This window comes from Pogona vitticeps, chromosome 1 (genome assembly GCF_051106095.1).
Source record: "Pogona vitticeps strain Pit_001003342236 chromosome 1, PviZW2.1, whole genome shotgun sequence".
Classification (NCBI taxonomy): Eukaryota; Metazoa; Chordata; class Lepidosauria; order Squamata; family Agamidae; genus Pogona; species Pogona vitticeps.
The window spans coordinates 304,372,152-304,392,394 of NC_135783.1; the positions used below are offsets into that span (position 1 = coordinate 304,372,152).

Sequence of the window (20,243 nt, forward strand, 5' to 3'; positions counted from 1 at the left end):
ACCAGTGCAAAGAAATAGAAGAGAAAAATAGAACGGGAAAACAAGTAATTTTATTCGGGAAGATATGAGAAATAAAAGGGAAAGTTAAATCGAGATTAGGAATACAGTGGTGCCTCGTTTAACGAGCGCCCCGTTTAACGATGAATCCGTATAACAATTCATCTCTTGCGATCGCAAAAGCGATCGCATTACGATGTTTTAAATGGGGGGAAATCGCTTTGCGATGATTGTGGGGAAGCGCTTCCCCACGATCATCACAAAGCCCCCACTGATCAGCTGTGTTTCAGGGGGTGGAGAGAGCCAGCCCCGAAGAACAGCTGATGGGCGGGGTTTTTTGCGAAGCTGGCTTTCGAGCCAGTTTCGCAAACCCCTTCCCACCGCCCGTCAGCTGTTCTTCGGGCTACCTCTCTCTCCCCTCCCATGTCCAGCCCTGGCAACCCGGGCTGGAGATCGGAGCTGACAGAGAGGCAGCCCGAAGAACAGCTGATGGGGGGGAGGAGGGATTCTCCCCTCATCCACTTGAGCTGCATGAAAATGCTGGCTTTGGGTGGATAGGGGGGAGGAGGGATTCCCCCCTCATCCACCCGAGCCGGGCTAAAATGCTGGCTTCGGGTGGATGGGGGGGAGGAGGGATTCCCCCCTCATCCACCCGAGCCGGGCTAAAATGCCGGCTTCGGGTGGAGGGGGGGGAGGAGGGATTCCCCCCTCATCCACCCGAGCCGGGCTAAAATGCCGGCTTCGGGTGGAGGGGGGGAGGAGGGATTCGCCCCTCATCCACCCGAGCCGGGCTAAAATGCCGGCTTCGGGTGGAGGGGGGGGAGGAGGGATTCCCCCCTCATCCACCCGGGCCACGTGAAAATGCCAGCTTCGGGTGGATAGGGGGGAGGAGGGATTCCCCCCCCCCGCATCCACCCGAGCTGGGCTCAAGGAGGGGGGAAGCCGGGCTGGCTAGCTGGCAGTGCTTTGCCATGATGGGAACTGATCATGGCAAAGCAATGCTTAACAGCTGATTGGCGGTATCCAAATGGCTGCCGGCTGGTTTGCCTCACTTAAGAGGCACAGAAAATGGCCGCCCCTATGGAGGATCTTCGCTGAACGGTGAGTTTTCAGTCCATTGGAACGCATTAATTGGGTTTTAATGCGTTTCAATGGGCTTTTTTATTTCCCTTTACAATGTTTCCGTATAGCGATGTTAATCCTGGAACGGATTAACATCGCTATGCGGGGCACCACTGTACTGAGGTGGCAAAGGAGGAGGAGAAAAAGAAAGAAAAGGAGGTGACACAGGAAGACATTCCTCTAGGATGGGGTTGGTTTGAAATGGAAGATCCCTGGACAGGAGAATGTGTTAAAATGAAACTGCCCATTGAAGAAATAGAAAGGAAACAACAATATCACACTGTTAGACCTGTGGGGAGTAAGAAAAAAAAAGAGGGAGAAAAGCTGAAAAGGCAAAGAAAGAAAGGATTGGTAGTGCAGCTGGGGGAAGCAGAACCAGTGGAATGGATTTTGTCTGTCTATCCCAAGAAGGAAGATCGGTGGAAGAAGGGGCCAAACCAGCGGTGATACCTCAGCCAGAAATGCCCATGGAGGGAGAGTAGGGCCGGCACCTCTGTTGCGGCACCATATGTCCCAGTCTGAGGTGGCCCACAAGAAAGCCCACAGATTGCAAATGGTTTGGAGTGAGCCTCTGATGGTGAACTCTTTTGTGATGCCCGAGTTAAGAGACAGTTATGTTAACTCACAATCAGACAAAGCTAATAGACAAAGACTACTGAGGATATATCAATAAGCGCCTCAAGATGTAAGGCTGTCGGGGGGATGTGTCACCTTACTGAATTCATGAATGTCATTTCTCCTGGGTAGGTGAACCACTCAGTCAATAATAATCTCCATTTTGCTTCAGTTTATTATTAGGTCTCATGTAGGATCTCAAGTACCTCAGGTACTGTTCCTGCAGTATATCTGCTCCAAAAAGCTTGCGTTACTCATTATGTCTGTCTTTTTGATTCTTGTATGAATGTTTTATTGAGTTGTTGGTGAACAACTGGTTCCTTACCACTTTTATATGTTTTAGCTGATCATTAACTGAAACATGGGATGCATGTGATCAGTAGCTAGTTCAAACAGTGGAAAGAGGTATTTCTTTGCTTAAGTATTTTAAATGCAGGCTGAGAATGAAAATTATTCTGAAAAAATAGAATCTCTAGAGTTTGCAGGAGATGAATATAATATACAGTGGTGCCTCGCACAATGAGTGCCTCACACAACGATGAATTCACACAACGATGCCTTTTTCTGTCAAATTTGCTGCCTCACACAGCGATGTTTCCTATGGGGGATTTTCACACAACAATCTCCCTTTTCACTCCTGTAAAAGTGTCTTACAATGTTTGGAAGCTGTTTTAAATGATTGCAATGGTTAGTCCACCTCCTGAAACCTATGCAAACTGATTTTGGTGTTGTTCTGACACTTCGTTAATTTATGATGATTTTTTGAATTTTCTCCATTGGAAACCATTAGGCAGACCATCCAATGGTTTCCAATGGAAAAAACAAAAAATCATCATAAATTAACGAAGTGTCAGAACAACACCAAAATCAGTTTGCGTAGGTTTCAGGAGGTGGACTAACCATTGCAATCATTTAAAACAGCTTCCAAACATTGTAAGACACTTTTACAGGAGCGAAAAAGGACTTCGCAAAGCCATTGGAATGTATTGAGTCGGCTTCAATACATTGCAATGAAGGAAACATTGTTTCACACAGCGATGTTTCCTATGGGGATTTTCACTCAGCGATGGCAATCCGTTCCAATTGGAACGGATTAACCGGTTTTCAATGCATTCCTATGAGAAATGGTGTTTCACAGAACGATGTTTCACACAACGTTGATTTTTTTTGAACCAATTAACATCGTTGTGTGAGGCACCACTGTATTTAAAAACTTAATTGTTAGCAAAAGCTTGCCTACTTATAAGAATGAGTATAGAATAAGCTGTTAATGATACTACGGTAGGTGTTTCTCAGCTTATCATTTTAAGCAGAATGAGGGCATCACACTAACACCCCCTTTTCACCACACCTATCAGGAATTTGAAATAACTGTTAGTGTAGAGGTGGGATACTCTGTGCAGGCACCTCCTATTTCCACACCAAATTAGTAGACCTAATGCCAATCTTCTCTGTGAAATTCGTCAAGTTTACATTCCTACAGATATGTAACAAATATATTTTTACTGGCACTGATGAATATATGATTGGGAATTTTTTTGTTGCAAAAAAATATATATATCTTTTTCTTATCCATTCTGGATATTGGATGTCACCATGGCTATTTTGACTTTTCATGGTCCAGCTCTAAAAAAAAAGATGCCTAGCATTTAACACTATATTTTATTAACAGAATCTTTTGCTGTTGAAGAAGCTGAAATGTTTGTTAGTGTATTTCACACACAGATACATCCAGAAAATTATGAATGTGACAGAAGAACCACCAAGCAAGGTAAAAACTATATCAGTTTTTTTTACCCTAGAATACAGTTATTTAAAAAGAAAAATCACTGTGTCTTTGAGAAAAAAGGTATGTTTTATGTTTTTCCTACTTGTGTTTCCCCAAAAATAAGACAAATTTTTTTTCCAAAAAATGCGTTCGGGATTATTTTCAGGGGATGTTTTGTTTCTTCATGTACAACAATCCACATTTATTCAAATACAGTCATGTCATCTTCTTCTGGTTGATGCACAATGGAGGAGAGTGGGGTTTCACTGAATTGGGGCTTATTTTTGAGGTAGGGCTTATATTACGAGCATCCTGAAAAATCATACTATGGCATATTTTCTGGTTAAATCTTATTTTTGGGAAAACAGAGTAATTTAGTGGTTATATGTATGTCTTGAGTTTATACCTGAAGGATCAGTGGGAAGTAGTTGAAACATGGGATTGAACCCATGGTTACAAGGGGAAGAACACTAAATATTGTCTAATCCCATATATTGAAACAAGGAGGTGATTTTTCACTGATGTCCTCATGCTTCCCACAATTTGCTGTGTATGACTGGGAGGCTCTCATGAATAGTATGTGAAGTGGCACTAAATGCTGAATAGTGAAGGAGGAATTGGCAAAAATCATTCTCCTTTCCCCTCTTCTAGTAGGGAATTGCTGCAAGATCCCGGTTTCCTTCACAAATAGAAGGAGCTCTTTTGTTTGGAAAGAGAAAAGCCCTGATGCAGATCATTGTTTACATTTTACTGCCTTTTCTGTCGCATTGTTTACTTGCCTGCAAACTGAATACACCATTATAACCAATGGGTTGCATTGAAGTCTGGATAATTTTGTTAGGAATATTATTGAAGCAGTTGTTCAGATAATTGAATGCTAATGATATAGAATTATGCGATTTTCATACTAGAAGTAGTGAAATTGAAGTTTCACTACTCCTAATATGAGTAGTTGGTCTTAGTTATGGTAGAATTAATTGGCTCTTGCTCAATTCAACTTTTCCGATATTTTCTTAGGTGAAAGTTATTTGTTTGAAGGAGGAGCCAGAAGCTCAATAAAGAAAATAGAAAACATGCACCAAAAAACCAAAACAAGTTGTAAAAAGCCTCCTGACTTTGTTAAAAAGAACATAGAGGTATGTTAATGGCCTATGTTGCAAAACAAGGGCCTATGTTGCAAAACTCAGAATTGGAACTCTTTATCAAGTCTCATAATGTTAATTTAGAAATTAATAGTGAGTGATTAATTTTGTTACAGTAGTTGTCTGGTATTGTTGTTATTGTTTAGTCGTTAAATTGTGTCCGACTCTTCGTGACCCCATGGACCAGAGCACGCCAGGCCCTCCTATCTTCCACTGCCTCCCCGAGTTTGGTCAAATTCAGGTTGGTCGCTTCGATGACACTGTCCATCCATCTCGTCCTCTGTCGTCCCCTTCTCCTCTTGCCTTCACATTTTCCCAACATCAGGGTCTTTTCCAGGGAGTCTTCTCTTCTCATGAGATGGCCAAAGTATTGGAGCCTCAGCTTCAGGATCTGTCCTTCCAGTGAGCACTCAGGGTTGATTTCCTTCAATAAACGTGATGAGTCCGATCCAACAGGTTGGTACAGTGGACCCTCCATTTACGGAATTAATCCGTATTGAAACGGTGGCTGCAGGTCGAAAAATCTGTAGGTCGAGTCTCCATTGCCCTACAATGCATTGAAAACCGATTAATCCATCACTGGCCATTTTTGTTCTGTTTTTGTTCCATTTTGGTTTTTACCTGTTCTTTAGGTCGATTCTCCGGCTGCAAGTCGAACCTAAATTTTGTGGCCAGAGAAGTCTGTAACTCGAAAAGCCTGTAAGTTGAGCCGCTTGTAAGTCGAGGGTCCACTGTAAAATACAATTGCAGATATATAAACTTTGAGAGTAGAAAAGGCTAAACCTTGGTTGAATAGATGGCGCAAAAATGTGAGAAGAGTATTAAGGGAAACTGGTACAGGTGACAAGTTCCTAGATTCAGCAAATATTAGAAAATTGTTCCATTTGTAACAATGTAATAGTTGTGTTGATGGTTTTCTAACCTTGTCTAAAACCTCTTTTATCCTGGGAGAATCCTCCAAGGTGTAAGATGTAACGAGTCCAGATCTGGATGGCAGATGTTGCCTGCATCCTGTGTGAATAGATGTGGAACAGACGGCAGTCGTAGGAACTCAATTGAGTGTCTTAAACCATGATTGCCAAGGCCACCATGGGGCTACTAAAATGGCATTGGCTTGTACTTGACGAATTTTGATCAGTGTTCTCTGGATTAGTGGGATGGGAAGAAACAGGTAGAAAAGGCAATCCCTCCATACCCTTGGTATGTGGAAGACAGGAAGGCCTGGCGTGCTCTGGTCTATGGGGTCACAAAGAATCGGACACGACAACAAATAAAAAACAACAACAATTGTATCAGTTAAGCTCTCCTCCAAGTTCTATATTTTAGATTCACAAAAGTTAGGGATCTCTGCTCTAAGGCTCTAATTATTGCCTCATTTTGCTTAAACCATTGGTCTACTTTTGGCCCTAATGTATTGATTCATTTTTTGATTGGTTAAGCATTCAGCTTACCCATTGTCTGTGAAAACTACATTTATCTTTCAAAAACATTTAGTTTTTCACCTCCTAATAAAATTCTTTGGATCCTGTTAATACTGTTTGTTAAGTATGTGTTAGCATAGATACCATTACAAGTATTTCCTTCTATTACTTTATTAATTTAAAGGAATAGCAATAATAAAGATGAGTTTTTTTAAAAAAATTAGAGAATAATAAAATAATATTGTAGCCGAGGTAATACTAAAGTATAGGTAACTTTGTTGATTCATAATTGCCAAACAAACTCCAAATCCTACAGGTGACAACATGTTTGTTATGAGCAGCTATAGTTCCACAGTTACGTGCAACATTCTGAGTTCCTCACAATATTTTATCAGACCGTGTGGTAGGAACAAAAAGCACTGGATGGGGAAGAAGCTTCAAAGTTGAAAATTTGGCTAGATATTTTAAACTGTAATATTTGCAGTTAAATTTGGTCTCAAGATAGAGAATCAGGCTTGACTGATAGGTGTCAAAGCGATGACAAACCTCGACAGCATCTTTAAAAGCACAGACATCACCTTGCCAACAAAAGTACGAATAGTCAAAGCTATGGTTTTTCCTGTAGTGATGTACGGAAGTGAGAGCTGGACCATAGAGAAAGCTGACCGCCGAAGAATTGATGCTTTTGAATTGTGGTGCTGGAGGAGACTCTTGAGAGTCCCCTGGACTGCAAGGAGAACAAACCTATCCATTCTGAAGGAAATCAATCCTGAGTGCTCACTGGAAGGACAGATCCTGAAGTGAGGCTCCAATACTTTGGCCATCTCATGAGAAGAGAAGACACCCTGGAAAATATGCTGATGTTGGGAAAGTGTGAGGGCCCAGGAGGGCCTGGTGTGCTCTGGTCCATGGGGTCACGAAGAGTCGGACACGACTAAACGACTAAACAACAACAATAGGTGTCAATGTATCAAATGATATATACCGGTGTCTGCTGGGACAAAGAGAACACATCCCAAGGCTTACAGTAGTTCTTAATAGAAGTAAGAATCTCATAAATGTTTTGTTAATTTTCTAAGCCAGTTTCAAAATTCCTCTCTTTTTCCAGTTAGTGAAGGATGCAGCAAACCAAGTGGTTATGCTAGAGGAGGAGAAGAATAGGCTGTCAGAGTTGCTTGAAGAGGCTGAGACTGAGGGCACTGAACTTCAGGTCATTGAGGTATGAAATAATTAATATATATTCAAATTCATTCACTGTTAAAACAGATCAAGAAGTACCTGTTGTGAATGATGGAAAACTGAGATGGGCAACTTTGTGTGTTTGAAGTGGGTAGGACAACAGTATAGAGGTCTATTTATTTACTTACTGACTTATTTGATTTATATATCGCCTATCTAACCAAAGACCACTCTGGGGAGTTTACAACATAAAACTAAACAATAGGCAAAACATCTAACCAGACCCACTGATGTGGACAAGATATGGCTCTCTTTTTTGCCGAAAAAAATTGCTTAATAGAATGAGTTATATTGGTGCTGCACAGCAATTTTGTAATCAACAAACCCCCCAAAAGTAATACCATAATGTGAAAAAAGCTTTGCACCTGGAAAGAACCTTGCAGAGCAATCCTGTTCACCTTATTCATAGTTGAACTATACTGAATAATAACCTTAATGTTTAAGAAGAGGCCAGAGGAGCTGAAGAAATCCATCCATAACATACGGGTCTAATCATTACATTTTTCATTTCATGTTTTTGCACATACTTTCTTTGCTAAGGAAGTGGCTTCAGTCACTTCCTCTGTTTTCCATTGTTGATTCTTTTGACATTTCTAGGATTATATTTCAGCAGTTCTCTATGTCAATGGTAGTTAACATCAGTGGGCCTTGAGGTTAATGTTGTCCATTCCCCCTCTGCTGCCGGTTGCACCTCCTCCAAACATGCATTTTTAATCCCACCCCCCAAAACCACAACATGGCCAGAAGGTCAGATCTGGTTTTGAAAAAAAACTATAATCAACAACCTCCTCTTAATACTCATATAGCCTTCCTTTAGAGAAGAATCAGTACTGCTAGAAGCTTCCAGGAATGCCATTTTTTTCTCTTTGAGAGAAATCATGCACTTTTTTTGTCCCTGATTGTGATGATGTTTGGAAGAATCAGGAACCCTCCAAAAGCTGTACAAATGATTACGGTTAGTATGCCTACAGGCTAGTGACTCTTTAGTTGCAATATTGAGTCTTCCATGGGGAGAAAGGTAGAATATAAATCATATACATAAGTAAGCAAACAAACAAACATTAGTCATTTTTATAAACTGAAAAATGCTAAATTATTACTTATTGAAAGTCTTATTTCTTACAAAACCGTGGCATCTATTCTTTCAGCTATATTCAGTTATTATAATCATTCTAGGCCAGGAACATGTTGGGTGTGAGTGAGGCTTTCTGCGTTTCCTTTTTTGTGTGGACCTCCTGCCGTGAAATTTACCGTATTTTTTGCTCCATAAGACGCACCTCTCCATAAGATGCACCAAATTTTTAGGAGAAGAAAACAGGAAAAATAATCTCTTTTCTTCTCCTAAAAATTGGTGAGCCTTATGGAGAGGTCCATCTTATGGAACACACCCTAGGACCGTTTGGAGGCTCACCCTGCCCCCCAGAGGCCCCCAGATTTCACCCCCTCTGGCCCCCAGGGGTCAGAGGGGGCGAAATCGCCACCTTCTGGTCTCTTCTGAGGCTTGGGAAGCTTCAGAAAAGTCCCAGAAGGTGGCAATTTCGCCCCCTCTGGCCCGGCGGATGGCAGGGTGAGTCTCTAAAGGGTCCTGGAACACACCTTAGGACCCTTTAGAGACTCACCCTGCCCCCCGGGGGTCAGAGGGCACGAAATCGCCACCTTCTGGGAGTCTTATGAAGCTTCCCAAGCCTCAAAAGACTCCCAGAAGGTGACAATTTAACCCACGCTGGCCCCATGGGGGTGGGGGGAGCATTTCAAGGGTCCTGGAAGGCTCACTCAGTCCCTTGCGATGCTCTCCCCACCCCACGGGGCCAGGGGGGTGAAATCGCCCTGGAAGCTGGCGATTTCACCCGCGCTGGCCCCGTGGAGGGTGGAAGGAGCGTCACAAGGGTCCGAGTGAGCCTTCCAGGACCCTTGTGACGCTCCCCCCACCTGGAAGCTGGCGATTTTGCCCGCACTGGCCCCGTGGTGGAAGCATCGCAAGGGTCCGAGTGAGCCTTCCAGGACCCTTACGACGCTCCCCCCCATGAGGCCAGCGCGGGCGAAATCACCAGCTTCCAGGACCTGGAAGATCGCAATTTCGCCCCCACTTGCCCCATGGGGGGTAGGGGAGCGTCGCAAGGGTCCTGGAAGGCTCACTCGGACCCTTGCGACGTTCCCCCATAGGGCCAGTGGGGGCGAAATCGCAGCCTTCGCTCCATAAGATGCACAGACTTCCCCCCACTTTTTTTGGGTGGGAGTGCGTTTTATGGAGCCAAAAATATGGTAGATCTTGAGTGCCAAGATTAAAATATGCATTGTGTTTTCTAGTACCCACTTTCCTTCTTAACTATAACTGCAAGTGTGGAACTTGCTAAACTGGTATTGGTGATCTAACTACCTGCTTTAGAATGATCGGTAACTACACTGAATTCTACAGCATTGTGTAGTTTTCCTTCATTACTACACTCATATGTCAGGAACGTTTTGCCTCATGAAGGCACTGCAAAGAATTTCCAGTTATGTGCCAAAAGAGGATGTACCTGTGTTGAATAATTATTTGTTCTGTAGATTGAAAATATAATAATGGAGATTTTTGTGTTAAAGATTATAAAAGCTTATTATTAAAATGTTTTGACCTTCTATTTTTCCATAATTAGAATGCATCTAAAGCTCTCTATTTGTGTAACAGTAAGTATTTTTACCATGCTGTTAGAAAAATGTATTCTGATTTAATCATTTGGGTATATATTGGCATCAGACGTATTTGACAAATTGCCATTCCAAAGGCAGATTAAAGTCTACAGAGCCTCATCAAAAGTCTCAATGAAAATGCAAGCAAAAATTACATACATTATCTTAACATCAACATATTTTTGGTTTGATCATTTGTGCAGTACAGTATTGAGATTTCAGACTTTTGCTACAGAAAATAATTTCCCAAAGTTTACTTTTCTATACAGTACATTATTTGTAATCAGTGCTGACGTGCTCTGCTGAAGGTTTTAATATGTGTACATTTTCAAATCAGATTCTGCATTTATTTTCTACCAACAAATTTTTATAAAGAAGGTATCACTATGGTACTTTTTAATGTCCTACTTTATGCATAACATGCAAAGGTAGGATTATATGGAAAAAACAATAATGCTGGGAAAGGTAGAAAGCAGCAGGTAAAGAGGAAGACCAAATATGAGATGGACTGACTCCCTAAAGGAAGTCACAGGCATGAGTTTGCAAAAACTGAGGAGAGTACAGTAGTTGAGGATAGGACATTTTGTAGATTGCTCATTCATGGGGTCACCATAAATTAGAGCGGATGACATGTAACAACAGCAACTTTTTAATTTGTTCTGCCATTTTGGAATGTACATTATTCCTTTATTCTTCTCTGTAGGAAGAAGCAGCTGACAATTTGCTACCAGGTGAGGGATACACACCTGAACCAATGGAATATCACCACCTTAAAGAAATCAATGCTAAACTCAAAGTAACATTTTCCAATGAAGATCTCTCTTCCATTCAGAGTTCCTGTTCAGAAATCTCCAAACAGATTTTTCAGGTACAGTACAAGTATGCCTTGTAATGTAGTGATTTTGACTGCTTTGAAATTATATTTAATCACATTTTTAAAAACCCCATCTATGACCATCCACTGGATGACCATTTCTATCATCCAAGAGAAGATGCTTCTGAGGACCAGAAAATTCAATGCCTGGAATGAAGGGAATATAGTTAAGAACAGAGGCCTCACTAAAAGGTGGGGAAAGAATGTTGCATGTTTTAAATACTGGCTTATGCTGTGTCTTTGCCACAACACAAGCCATTACTGTGTCAGTTGTGGATGTTGACACAGTAGTGAGCTTGACATGAAGACAGTAGCTAAAATCCTGTTATACAGTTCCTCATGTGCAGTGGGAATGATATCATCACTAGCAGCAACTTGCTGCTGAATAAAGGTAATTTCAAGGTGAACACAAGTGTACACAATGCAACAAAGTTCCTGATTCAAGGAAAGCTTTAATAAGTGGCGATTTGCCACTGCTGATGACATTGTTGCAATTACACATGCAGAATTGTCTTATCAGATTTCATTATGTTTATACCACAGATTATTCCATACTTCCATAGCTTTAAGTAATTCCATAGTTTCTAAGTAATTAAAAGTAATTATTTTTTAAAAGATAACTAACATTTAGTTACAGAGACCATTGGTAATGGCGCGGTGAAAAAAATCTTGTAAATAAATAAATAAATAAAAGTTATTTTTTAAAAAAATTGCAGCTGTTATAGCTATTAGTGTATTTTTTGGAATTTAGAACTATAACTATAACTAATCATTAACTTAAACCCATTAAGATCAATTGATTGCTAGTAAGGCAGTATAAAATGAGCAAAATGAACAAAAGGTTAACACAAACTTCTTGGGTTCTTGACTTTCACACACTGTCATCATTTGTAGAACAATAATCAAAGGAAGTTTCCTTGTGTTACTCTAATGCCTTGGAATATGCCTGAAAGCAAAAGTCTAATTCTGCTGTACTTCCAAGAGCCAGTGGACCTCAAAGCTGTCACTGGTCCAGAACTGATTATTATCCTTCCTGGGCATTGAGCCACTTCAGTTTTATGGGAAAATGCCTTATTTTTGGAGCAAAGAGGAGACATTAGTTGAAGAGGCTAATTGGAAGAAAGTGGCTCAGATTAAGCTTGGAACTGTCAGAATAAGATGTGAAGATATGCATTTGGGATTGTCAGAGCACACGCGCACACATACACACATATACTATACATATATTTCCCATGTATTCCAGAAGCATGGGAAACAATCAAGAAGAACTGGTAATCTTAGTTGAGGAGGGTAAATATGACCTGATAGAGATAATTGAAATTTGGTGGGATGATTCCCATGACTGGAATATGACAGTTGAAGGATTTAATTATTCAAAAAGAAAAGAAGGAATAGAAAGAGGGATGGAGTTACAGTATATGTTAAAAAAATTCTTGCACAGAAATACATGAGGATGGTTGTGGGTTTTTCAGGCTTTTTGGCTGTGTTCTGAAGGTTGTTCTTCCTAACGTTTCGCCAATCTCTGTGGCCGGCATCTTCAGAGGACAGGAGTAGCACTCTGTGCTCTGGTGCAGTTTGTTTCGGAGTGGAGTATTTATAGCTGTGGGAGCAGCTTTTGTCCTTTTCAGGAGATTGGTGATATGTGTTTTTGTTGTCGGTGTTTTGTTGTGATAGGGAGGAGAGATTATCTGTCACTGTGATTGATGGGTGTCATTAGCTGGTCTTTTGTGTGTAGTGATCACCGGTCCTTGTGGCTGGCTAGAGTTCGTTGACCTTTTGCAGGCTGTATTTTTCAGTGCTGGGAGCCAAGCTTTGTTGAGTTTTAAACTTTCTTCTTTTTTGTTGAAGCTCTGCTGGTGTTTGTGGATTTCAGTGGCTTCCCTGTGCAGTCTAATGTAACGATTGCTGGTGTTGTCCAGTATTTCAGTATTTTGAAATAGAATTTCATGTCCAGCTTGTTTTAGGGCATGTTCAGTTACTGCCGATTTTTCCGGTTGTTTTAGTCTGTAGTGTCTCTCATGTTCTTTGATTCTGGTGTGGATGCTTCGTTTTGTGGTTCCAAAGTATACCTAGCCACAACTGTAAGGTATATATTAACTTGAAAGGAAACCAAAGAAGAATATAGCCTGCATGTTCGATTTTAGAAAAATCTATTTTAATCAACTCATAACGATGATAAATAAGGCCCCATGGCAGGAGATCCTAATAAGAAAAGGAGTCCGAGACGTGTGGAAGTTTATTGAAAAGGAAATTCTGAAGGCACAACTACAAACAACTCCAACAAGAAAGAAAGGTGGAAGACTAATCTGCGTCAATAAAAAGCTCAGAGAGGACCTGAAAACGAACAAAAAGAGAAAGAGACATATAGGAAGTGGCAGGAAGGCCAGGCCACAAAAAATTGCAGGAATAATATTAGAAAGGCAAAATCTGAGAACAAGCTGAAGTTCGCAAGAGATGCTACAAAAAGCATTTTTCAGGTATGTGCATACCAAAATACAGAAAAAAAGAAACAGTGACTTAGCTACTCAATGGGAATGGGAAGATGATAACAGATGACAAAGAAAAGGCAGAAATGTTAAAGTCCTACTTTCTCCTTTGTGGCTTCTGTGAATACACACTAGTGGGCTAATCTGCACTCGAACAGAGCAGTTTCGGAAACTTTCACTGCTTTAAGCATTTAGTGCTGGAACCTCCCCTATACCTGGCTATATACCTCCACCCCCAGCCCAGTGCTTCATTTCTTTGTTTGATCGCTGCTGTAGAAGCAGCTTCATTTGGAACTTTGCAAGTAAAACAAAACCTAATTCTTTTCCTTTCCTTTCTTTGACCTCCCCTTGTTCTTTCTTCATTAACAAGTTGTTTCTTCTGCCTGGGAGAAGATCACTAATCAGAGTTAGATATTCTTTGTAAAAGCTTTACAAAGCCGGCTTTGGAGCCCTCAGGGCTTTTTCCTCTTAAAGAAATAAGGTCTCTTTTACCTTCTTAGCAAGGTTACCCCAGGCTCAAGAGCAACAGCTATCCACCTGTTTGCAATCTTCCTCTTCGTGTCAAAAAAGAAGAGGACAGCATCTGAGCTAACTCTGCAGAGAGCTGGGCACCAGCAGCCCTAGCTTGCCCTTGGAAGAGGAAAGGGCCCCCTGCAGCTCCTGCTGCCATCTCCACTTGTCAATGATTCTCCTGACTGGGATAAAGCCTCTTTGGAGGTTGGCGTGGAACAGCCCTCTTGCATCAAGGGGCTTGTTCATACAGCTGTTATACCTGCAGTGAGTTGGGCATCTGTAGCCCTACCCTTGGAAGAAAAAAGGGCCTCCTGCAGCTCCAGTCACCATCCCCACCTGTCAGTGATTCTCCTGACTGGGTAAAAGCCTCTGTGGAGGTTGGCATGGAACAGCCCTCTTGCATCATAGGCTCGTTCATACAGCTCCTAATTCCAGAGAGAGCTGAGTGCCGAGACTGATGATGTTCTGGAAACATAGGGTATGCCTCGGCTTTGCCTTTGGGGAAAGAAAGGGCCTCCTGCAGCTCCCACTGCCAACCCCACCTGTCACTGATATTCCTGACTTGTGTGACACCTGTTTTGTGGCTGATAATTTGGCATGAAACAGCCCTCTTTTATCAATGAGCTCGTTCACTCAGCGCCAGCGTAGGCTCATTGGGAAAGGACCCATAGGAGTCCAAGAACCCTGCCGCTGTCAGGTAGACCCGAGTAATTTTCCTCAGGAGGGTCCTATCACACCAACAAGTTCGTGCAGGACCAGTCCCTTCCATTCAGTATGGGAGTGCTTTGTGCCTCGACATATGGCTCAAAGGTGCAGTGCTCCCTCGAACTTGGCTCCGGCAGCAAAGTGTCCATGGGCTTGACTGAACCCACTGTTAACCCATTCAGCCTTCTCTGTCCCGGCAACTGTATTGAGACTGAACTTGATCAGGCTCATGCTAGGAAAGACTTCTCCCCTGAACGTTAGAAGGATTTACCTTATTCAGGATTGGGACTTACATGAGTAACAGGGGGAGGAAGATTTTCCAACCAGTCTTTCTACACCCATATCAGTTGCCACAGATAGTAACCCTCCTTTACTGTTAACAGACAAGGAGTTCTTTGGTCGGCGTTTTTATTTTCTGGCTGCCATGTATGCCATGTAGCCAGTTACTCCTCTGCCATGGGTGCTTATCATCACCACTTATGGAATTTGGCACTGCCCATTCTGCAGGTAGTTCCTGTGCACCTTTACAGTTAAGGCCTCCCATATCACTAGGAGGCAATGGGGCGGGCACGTCACAAGAGCATTGCTGCTCGACATGCCATAAAACCAGCATCTAAACAGCTGGCAGGTTGAGGTCCTGCTGTTTGATGGTGTAGGGCTTTTTAGTCAGAAAACTGTTGTTATTCTTGATAACCTGCTGAAGCTCTGGAAAGTGGCACAGTCTTTTGCAGCCTAACAACCACAAGTACCTGGAGATGTTCCTACCAGTCTAGGGCATCCCAGGAACATCAAAGTACTCAACCCCAAAGTTACCAGCCACCACCCCCTAGACATGTGGGCAGGCAGCGCCCTGACCAACAGAATCACAGGCAGGACTGCAAAACTAAGCAGTCTCTTTACTGCACCTGACTTCTCTGTCGTTGACCAATCAGTCCGTTTGACCTCTTGTTTTTCCAATTGGTGTTCCTTCATGTCTAACACTTTGGTACTTGCTATCATAGCTACCAGCTATGAATTTGTTGTACCCCTGTCACAGGCCACATTATGGCCACCCCCACCTCCCAAAAAAGGATGGAGGCCTTTGGCCCATCCTTGATTTTGGAAGCCTGAATTCTTTTATTACTCTGCGTAGATTCCATATGGCTTCCTTGGACTCTGTTATTCACATGTTACATCCAGGGAGTTGGTTTACCATAAGATGCTCATTTTCATGCTGGCATCCGGTCAGACCATCAACACTTTCTCAGGGTTTCATTTGGGGGAATCACTGTCTCTTTGTCAGCATTAGGACTAAATGTCAACACAGAGAAGTCAAGTTTGCAACCTGCACAATGTGTAAATTGTATTAATGCAACTTTGGATGCTTTCTTGAAGCAGGCTCCCCCCCCCCCGACAACAACTCTGTGAAAATGCATGATTTGTTATGCTCCTTTTCTTTAGGCGCTTGGTTCTCTGTCCTACAGGTCCAGCAACTCCTAGGGCTGATGGCATCTACCACAGCTGTGGGACAGCATGCTTGACTGAGGATGCGGTCCCTTCAAGCCTGGTTTCTCTCACTTTTTCAGATATCTTGCAACCACACATCCACGTTGCTCCAGGTGACTCCAGAACTTGCTGCACAACTGTTTCTAAGTTGTCATATATACACAAATTAGTATAAGTACCTTTATGCAAATATTTTGTGCTTTTTAAAATTGATGCATATTCTTTTCTTTGTATGATGCATAAGTGATCTTGTTTCTATCAGCCTTGAAATCTCACAGATTTTCTTTAAATCATCAGTCAGCTGTTCAGGATCACATTCACGTGAAATGAAACACTCTGTTCAGCTGTACTTATAAAGATAGTTATCTTTAAGAGTATCACAGATGGCTGGAAGTAGTGTAGTAAACCAGACCACCATGTCCAGGTCCTATAATCTATATTATCAAGTGCAGTTAATGAGGATCCCATGTTCAGTATGTAGGCTAAACTGCAACAGACCTATGTACACAATGTAGGCATTGTTAAGTCTGTAATTGTGACCAGAAAATTGGAACAGCTGGTTGCTAGGCAGGTTGATTTGTCGGTGATTGTGACAGAATTACTACCAGATCCAAGAAGATTACAAAAAAGGGAAAATTTTGGGATGTAGAGATTTAGCACTCTAGTAGCCTATCTTCTGAACCTAGAGGACAGCACCTGATGCCATCCATCCAATATTCCCTCTCATTTTAAGCCCTGCTGGGCAGGACTCTGCCCCTTGCACAGGGTTCTGTTGCAACTGGAACCCAAGGGGCTGAAAACAATTGCTGTTAGTGCATGGAGAAGGAGGAAGGGTGCACGGAGGGGAGTTTATGCGTGCAGGTGTGCGTCTTAGAGGGAACCTTGCATCCATCTATTTTGAAATACAGTATTCCATTCTCTTTGTTCTGTAACTGCCATCTTGTATAGAGCATGATTTTATTAAGATCAGCTGAGGCACTATCTGAAGAAACTGCATCTAATGCAGTGAATACAGAGAAAAATGTCATCTCTCCACAGCAGAAATGCAACTTCAAAATATTTGGATGATTGGAATAAGTATGTTACTTCTTTGCATGACATAATAGGTTCAGTAGGTTTCATTTGATGTTAATCAAGTAAGCTTCTGCTCACGCAACAAATTTTTCCGTTCTCTCTTTCCTTCTGACTCTTTCAAATACGGACCGCTGATTCACCTCCCTCCAACACAGCATTTTTTGGGGGTAGGTTCAGGAGGTAGGCTTGTAATTGCTTTCCCAATTCATTTGTTAGATTTTCTTTCACCTAAAAATATTAAAAGAGTGTGTCGGCGATGCCAATAAAGTTGACTCTGTTCCTATTTCATGGGCTGGGACCAGCCTATCTTTAGCAGCATAAATACAGTGGTGCCTCGCCTAACGAGCGATTCATTTAATGACGAATCTGCATAGCGATGTGTTTTTTGCAATCGCAAAAGTGATCGCATTGCGATGTTTTAAATGGTAAAACATCGCTTTGCAACGATCGGTAAGCTGTTTCGCTTACCGATTTTCGCACAGTGATGTTTTTTAAAAAAGCTGATCGGCGGTTCCAAAATGGCCGCTGGGTAAAAAAAATGGCCACCCGCTGTGTTTTTGCACCCTTTCCTCGCTTACTGGGCAGCGAAAATGGTGGCCATATGGAGAATTTCCGCATAACGTTGAGTTTTTTGCCCATAGGAACGCATTAAATGTGTTTTAATGCATTCCTATGGGCTTTTTTGTTCTGCATAGCGTCGAATCAGGATAGCGACGATTTTTTCGGAATGGATTATCGTCGCTATGCGGGGCACTACTGTATGGGGCTCAGTCTAAGTAAGATCTCCTGTTTTGCCTGGGAAAGCAGTCCCAGCTGCAGGATGCTATGTGGGTGGCTGCAATTTAACATTTTAGCCACCTCATGTTTTTTAGCATTGAACTGGGGACAGTGGGTGCCATGCTGCATGAATAGCCTTTTTTCCAGCCTCCTGGGGCCAGTGGAGTTGAGGGAGGTGGGGGCAACAGCATGGTAAGGCTTATCTTGGAAGCCTTGTCCCTAGATGATAGTGAGTAACAAAGTAGTTGTGTCACTTTCTGGCCTCCAGCTTCTTTTCATTCCTGTTTGACCTCCAGAAGTAGCTGGTGTTTTGATGTTGTGAGTTTTCTGTAGATGCGGATCTATTCCTGATGTTGTGCCAGGGATACTGCTGGTATAACCTATACATTTATAGTCTTATTCTTTTGAACAATCTGGTGTGTCTATGTGCATTTTGTAGCCCAGGGCCATAGACTCAAGAGCACAATTCTGGACTGTGAGCATTAAATAGGTAACAAATGTTTCCTTTTTCCAAAGGAGTGCCCATATTTGTCTGTCTCAGCGTGCTGACTAAAGAAAAAAGGGGGGGCAGGAAGGAAACTATCATTTTGTTTTAGTATGAACTTTCGTGGCTCAGAATCCACTTCTTATATCTCATAATCACAAATCCACTTCTGTGTCTGAGGAAGTAGATTTTGAACTATGAAAACTCACACAGAATTACTGTTGTTTCCTTAAATTGCTGCAATTTTTTCTTTTCTCCCTTGTTTTCTTTTGCCCAATGTTTCCTTGAAAGTAAAGGAATCAGAAATAAATTTTCTTCCCCTTTCTTGTTCTTTTTTGTGGCCTCTGAATTCACACGAATGGGGTTGTTCTGCGCCTGCGCTGAACTTCTCAGAAGATTCTAGAGCTAAAAGTAACAATTTAGTGGGATGTTCCCCCGTGGGGCACGTGTTCCTCCCACCCAAGATTCCATTCAGTTCCTAAAATTTGTCTGCCAGGCAGAAGAGTCATTTAATATAACCCATGATGGACAGAGGGGAGGAAAGGTGGGATGTATGACTTCAGAGAGGACCACTAGAAGAACTATGGTTACAGGTAGGTAACCTCTTTTTCTTCTTCGTGGCCTCTGTGAATACACACAAATGGGTGACTAGCAAGCTTCACTTACCGGATGGTGGGAAGTCACGGAAGGAAGGATGCCAACACAGCTCTGCCAAATTCAGCATCATTGCATGCTCTCACATCTAGGCGATAGTGTCTGACAAAGTTCGATGGAGTAGACCATGTTGCAGCATGACAGATGTTAGGAATCTCAATTCCACGCTGGAAAGCAGTAGACATTGACAGCGCTCTAGTGGAGTATGCATTCAGTTGATCAGGAGGTGATTTGCCTGAAAGGTCATGATATAGTCTGGACTATCCATCTGGAAATGGATTCTGATGTGGCTGGACCTTCATTGTGATGATGATGGAAGCATATTAAAAGCCTGTTAGTTTTTCTGAAAGTCTTAGTTCTGTCAGTATAGAATACCAGAGAGTGTCTTACGTCGAGCATGTGGAGCATGTGCTCTAGAGGAGATGATGGTGATTGGAAAAAGGATGGTAATATAATTGGTTGATTAAGATGAAATTCTGACACAATCTTAGGTAAGAAGGAAACATTAAAATATAAAGTCACTTTATCTGGATGAAATTGGGTAAAAGGTGTATCAGAGCAGAGGGCAGCAAGCTCACTGGCTCTTTTAGCAGATGTTATAGCCACCAGGAAGGATGTTTTCTTCCGAGAAGTTCAGCGCAAGAGCAGAACAACCCCATTTGTATGAATTCACAGAGGACCACTAGAAGAACTATGGTTACAGGTAGGTAACATCTTTTTTTTTTACTGGTACCTCTTTTTCTTTTCTATACAGGGCAAGAATATTTTGTAAATCAGTCAGTTGCATCAGTTGATTTGAAAACATTTTTGATCAATTAAGCAAATTAATGATTGGTAGTACAAGTAATTATAAAAGCTGCAAACTGTGTGCCATCTTTTTGTTAGATAAAAATGGGAATATCACTTCAAAAATTATGCCTTTGTTTTAAGATAAGGCATATTGCTACATGTGTGTGCATCATCTAAAATATATATATATTTTCTTCATGCATCTCTATGTAATTGTTCTTCTTTGTGGTCTCTGTGAAAGCACACAAATGGGTTTTAGTGCACATACTTTTGTCACAATAATGCATGCCTAAAAAATAAATTCTCATTGTTGTAGATAAATAGTACAGTCCTACATTCATTATATGAGAGTCAGATCAGATGAATCCAGTGGGATTTCTGACTAGACAAGCATAGAGTCATGCTGCAACTGATGTAACCTTATTTGT

The 20,243-nt window shown here is 41.9% G+C and overlaps 1 protein-coding gene across 7 annotated transcripts in view; it reads left to right on the forward strand.

Annotated features, from left to right (window-relative positions):
• Positions 1-20,243, forward strand: part of FSIP1 (fibrous sheath interacting protein 1) — a 136,073-nt gene that overhangs the window by 22,276 nt on the left and 93,554 nt on the right. For all 7 annotated transcript variants that reach the window (XM_072986294.2, XM_078391702.1, XM_072986296.2 and 4 more), the window contains 4 exons: positions 3,407-3,505; positions 4,520-4,638; positions 7,174-7,284; positions 10,678-10,842. In XM_072986294.2, the coding sequence (XP_072842395.2) occupies positions 3,407-3,505; positions 4,520-4,638; positions 7,174-7,284; positions 10,678-10,842 (494 nt within the window). The remainder of the gene's footprint in view (positions 1-3,406; positions 3,506-4,519; positions 4,639-7,173; positions 7,285-10,677; positions 10,843-20,243) is intronic.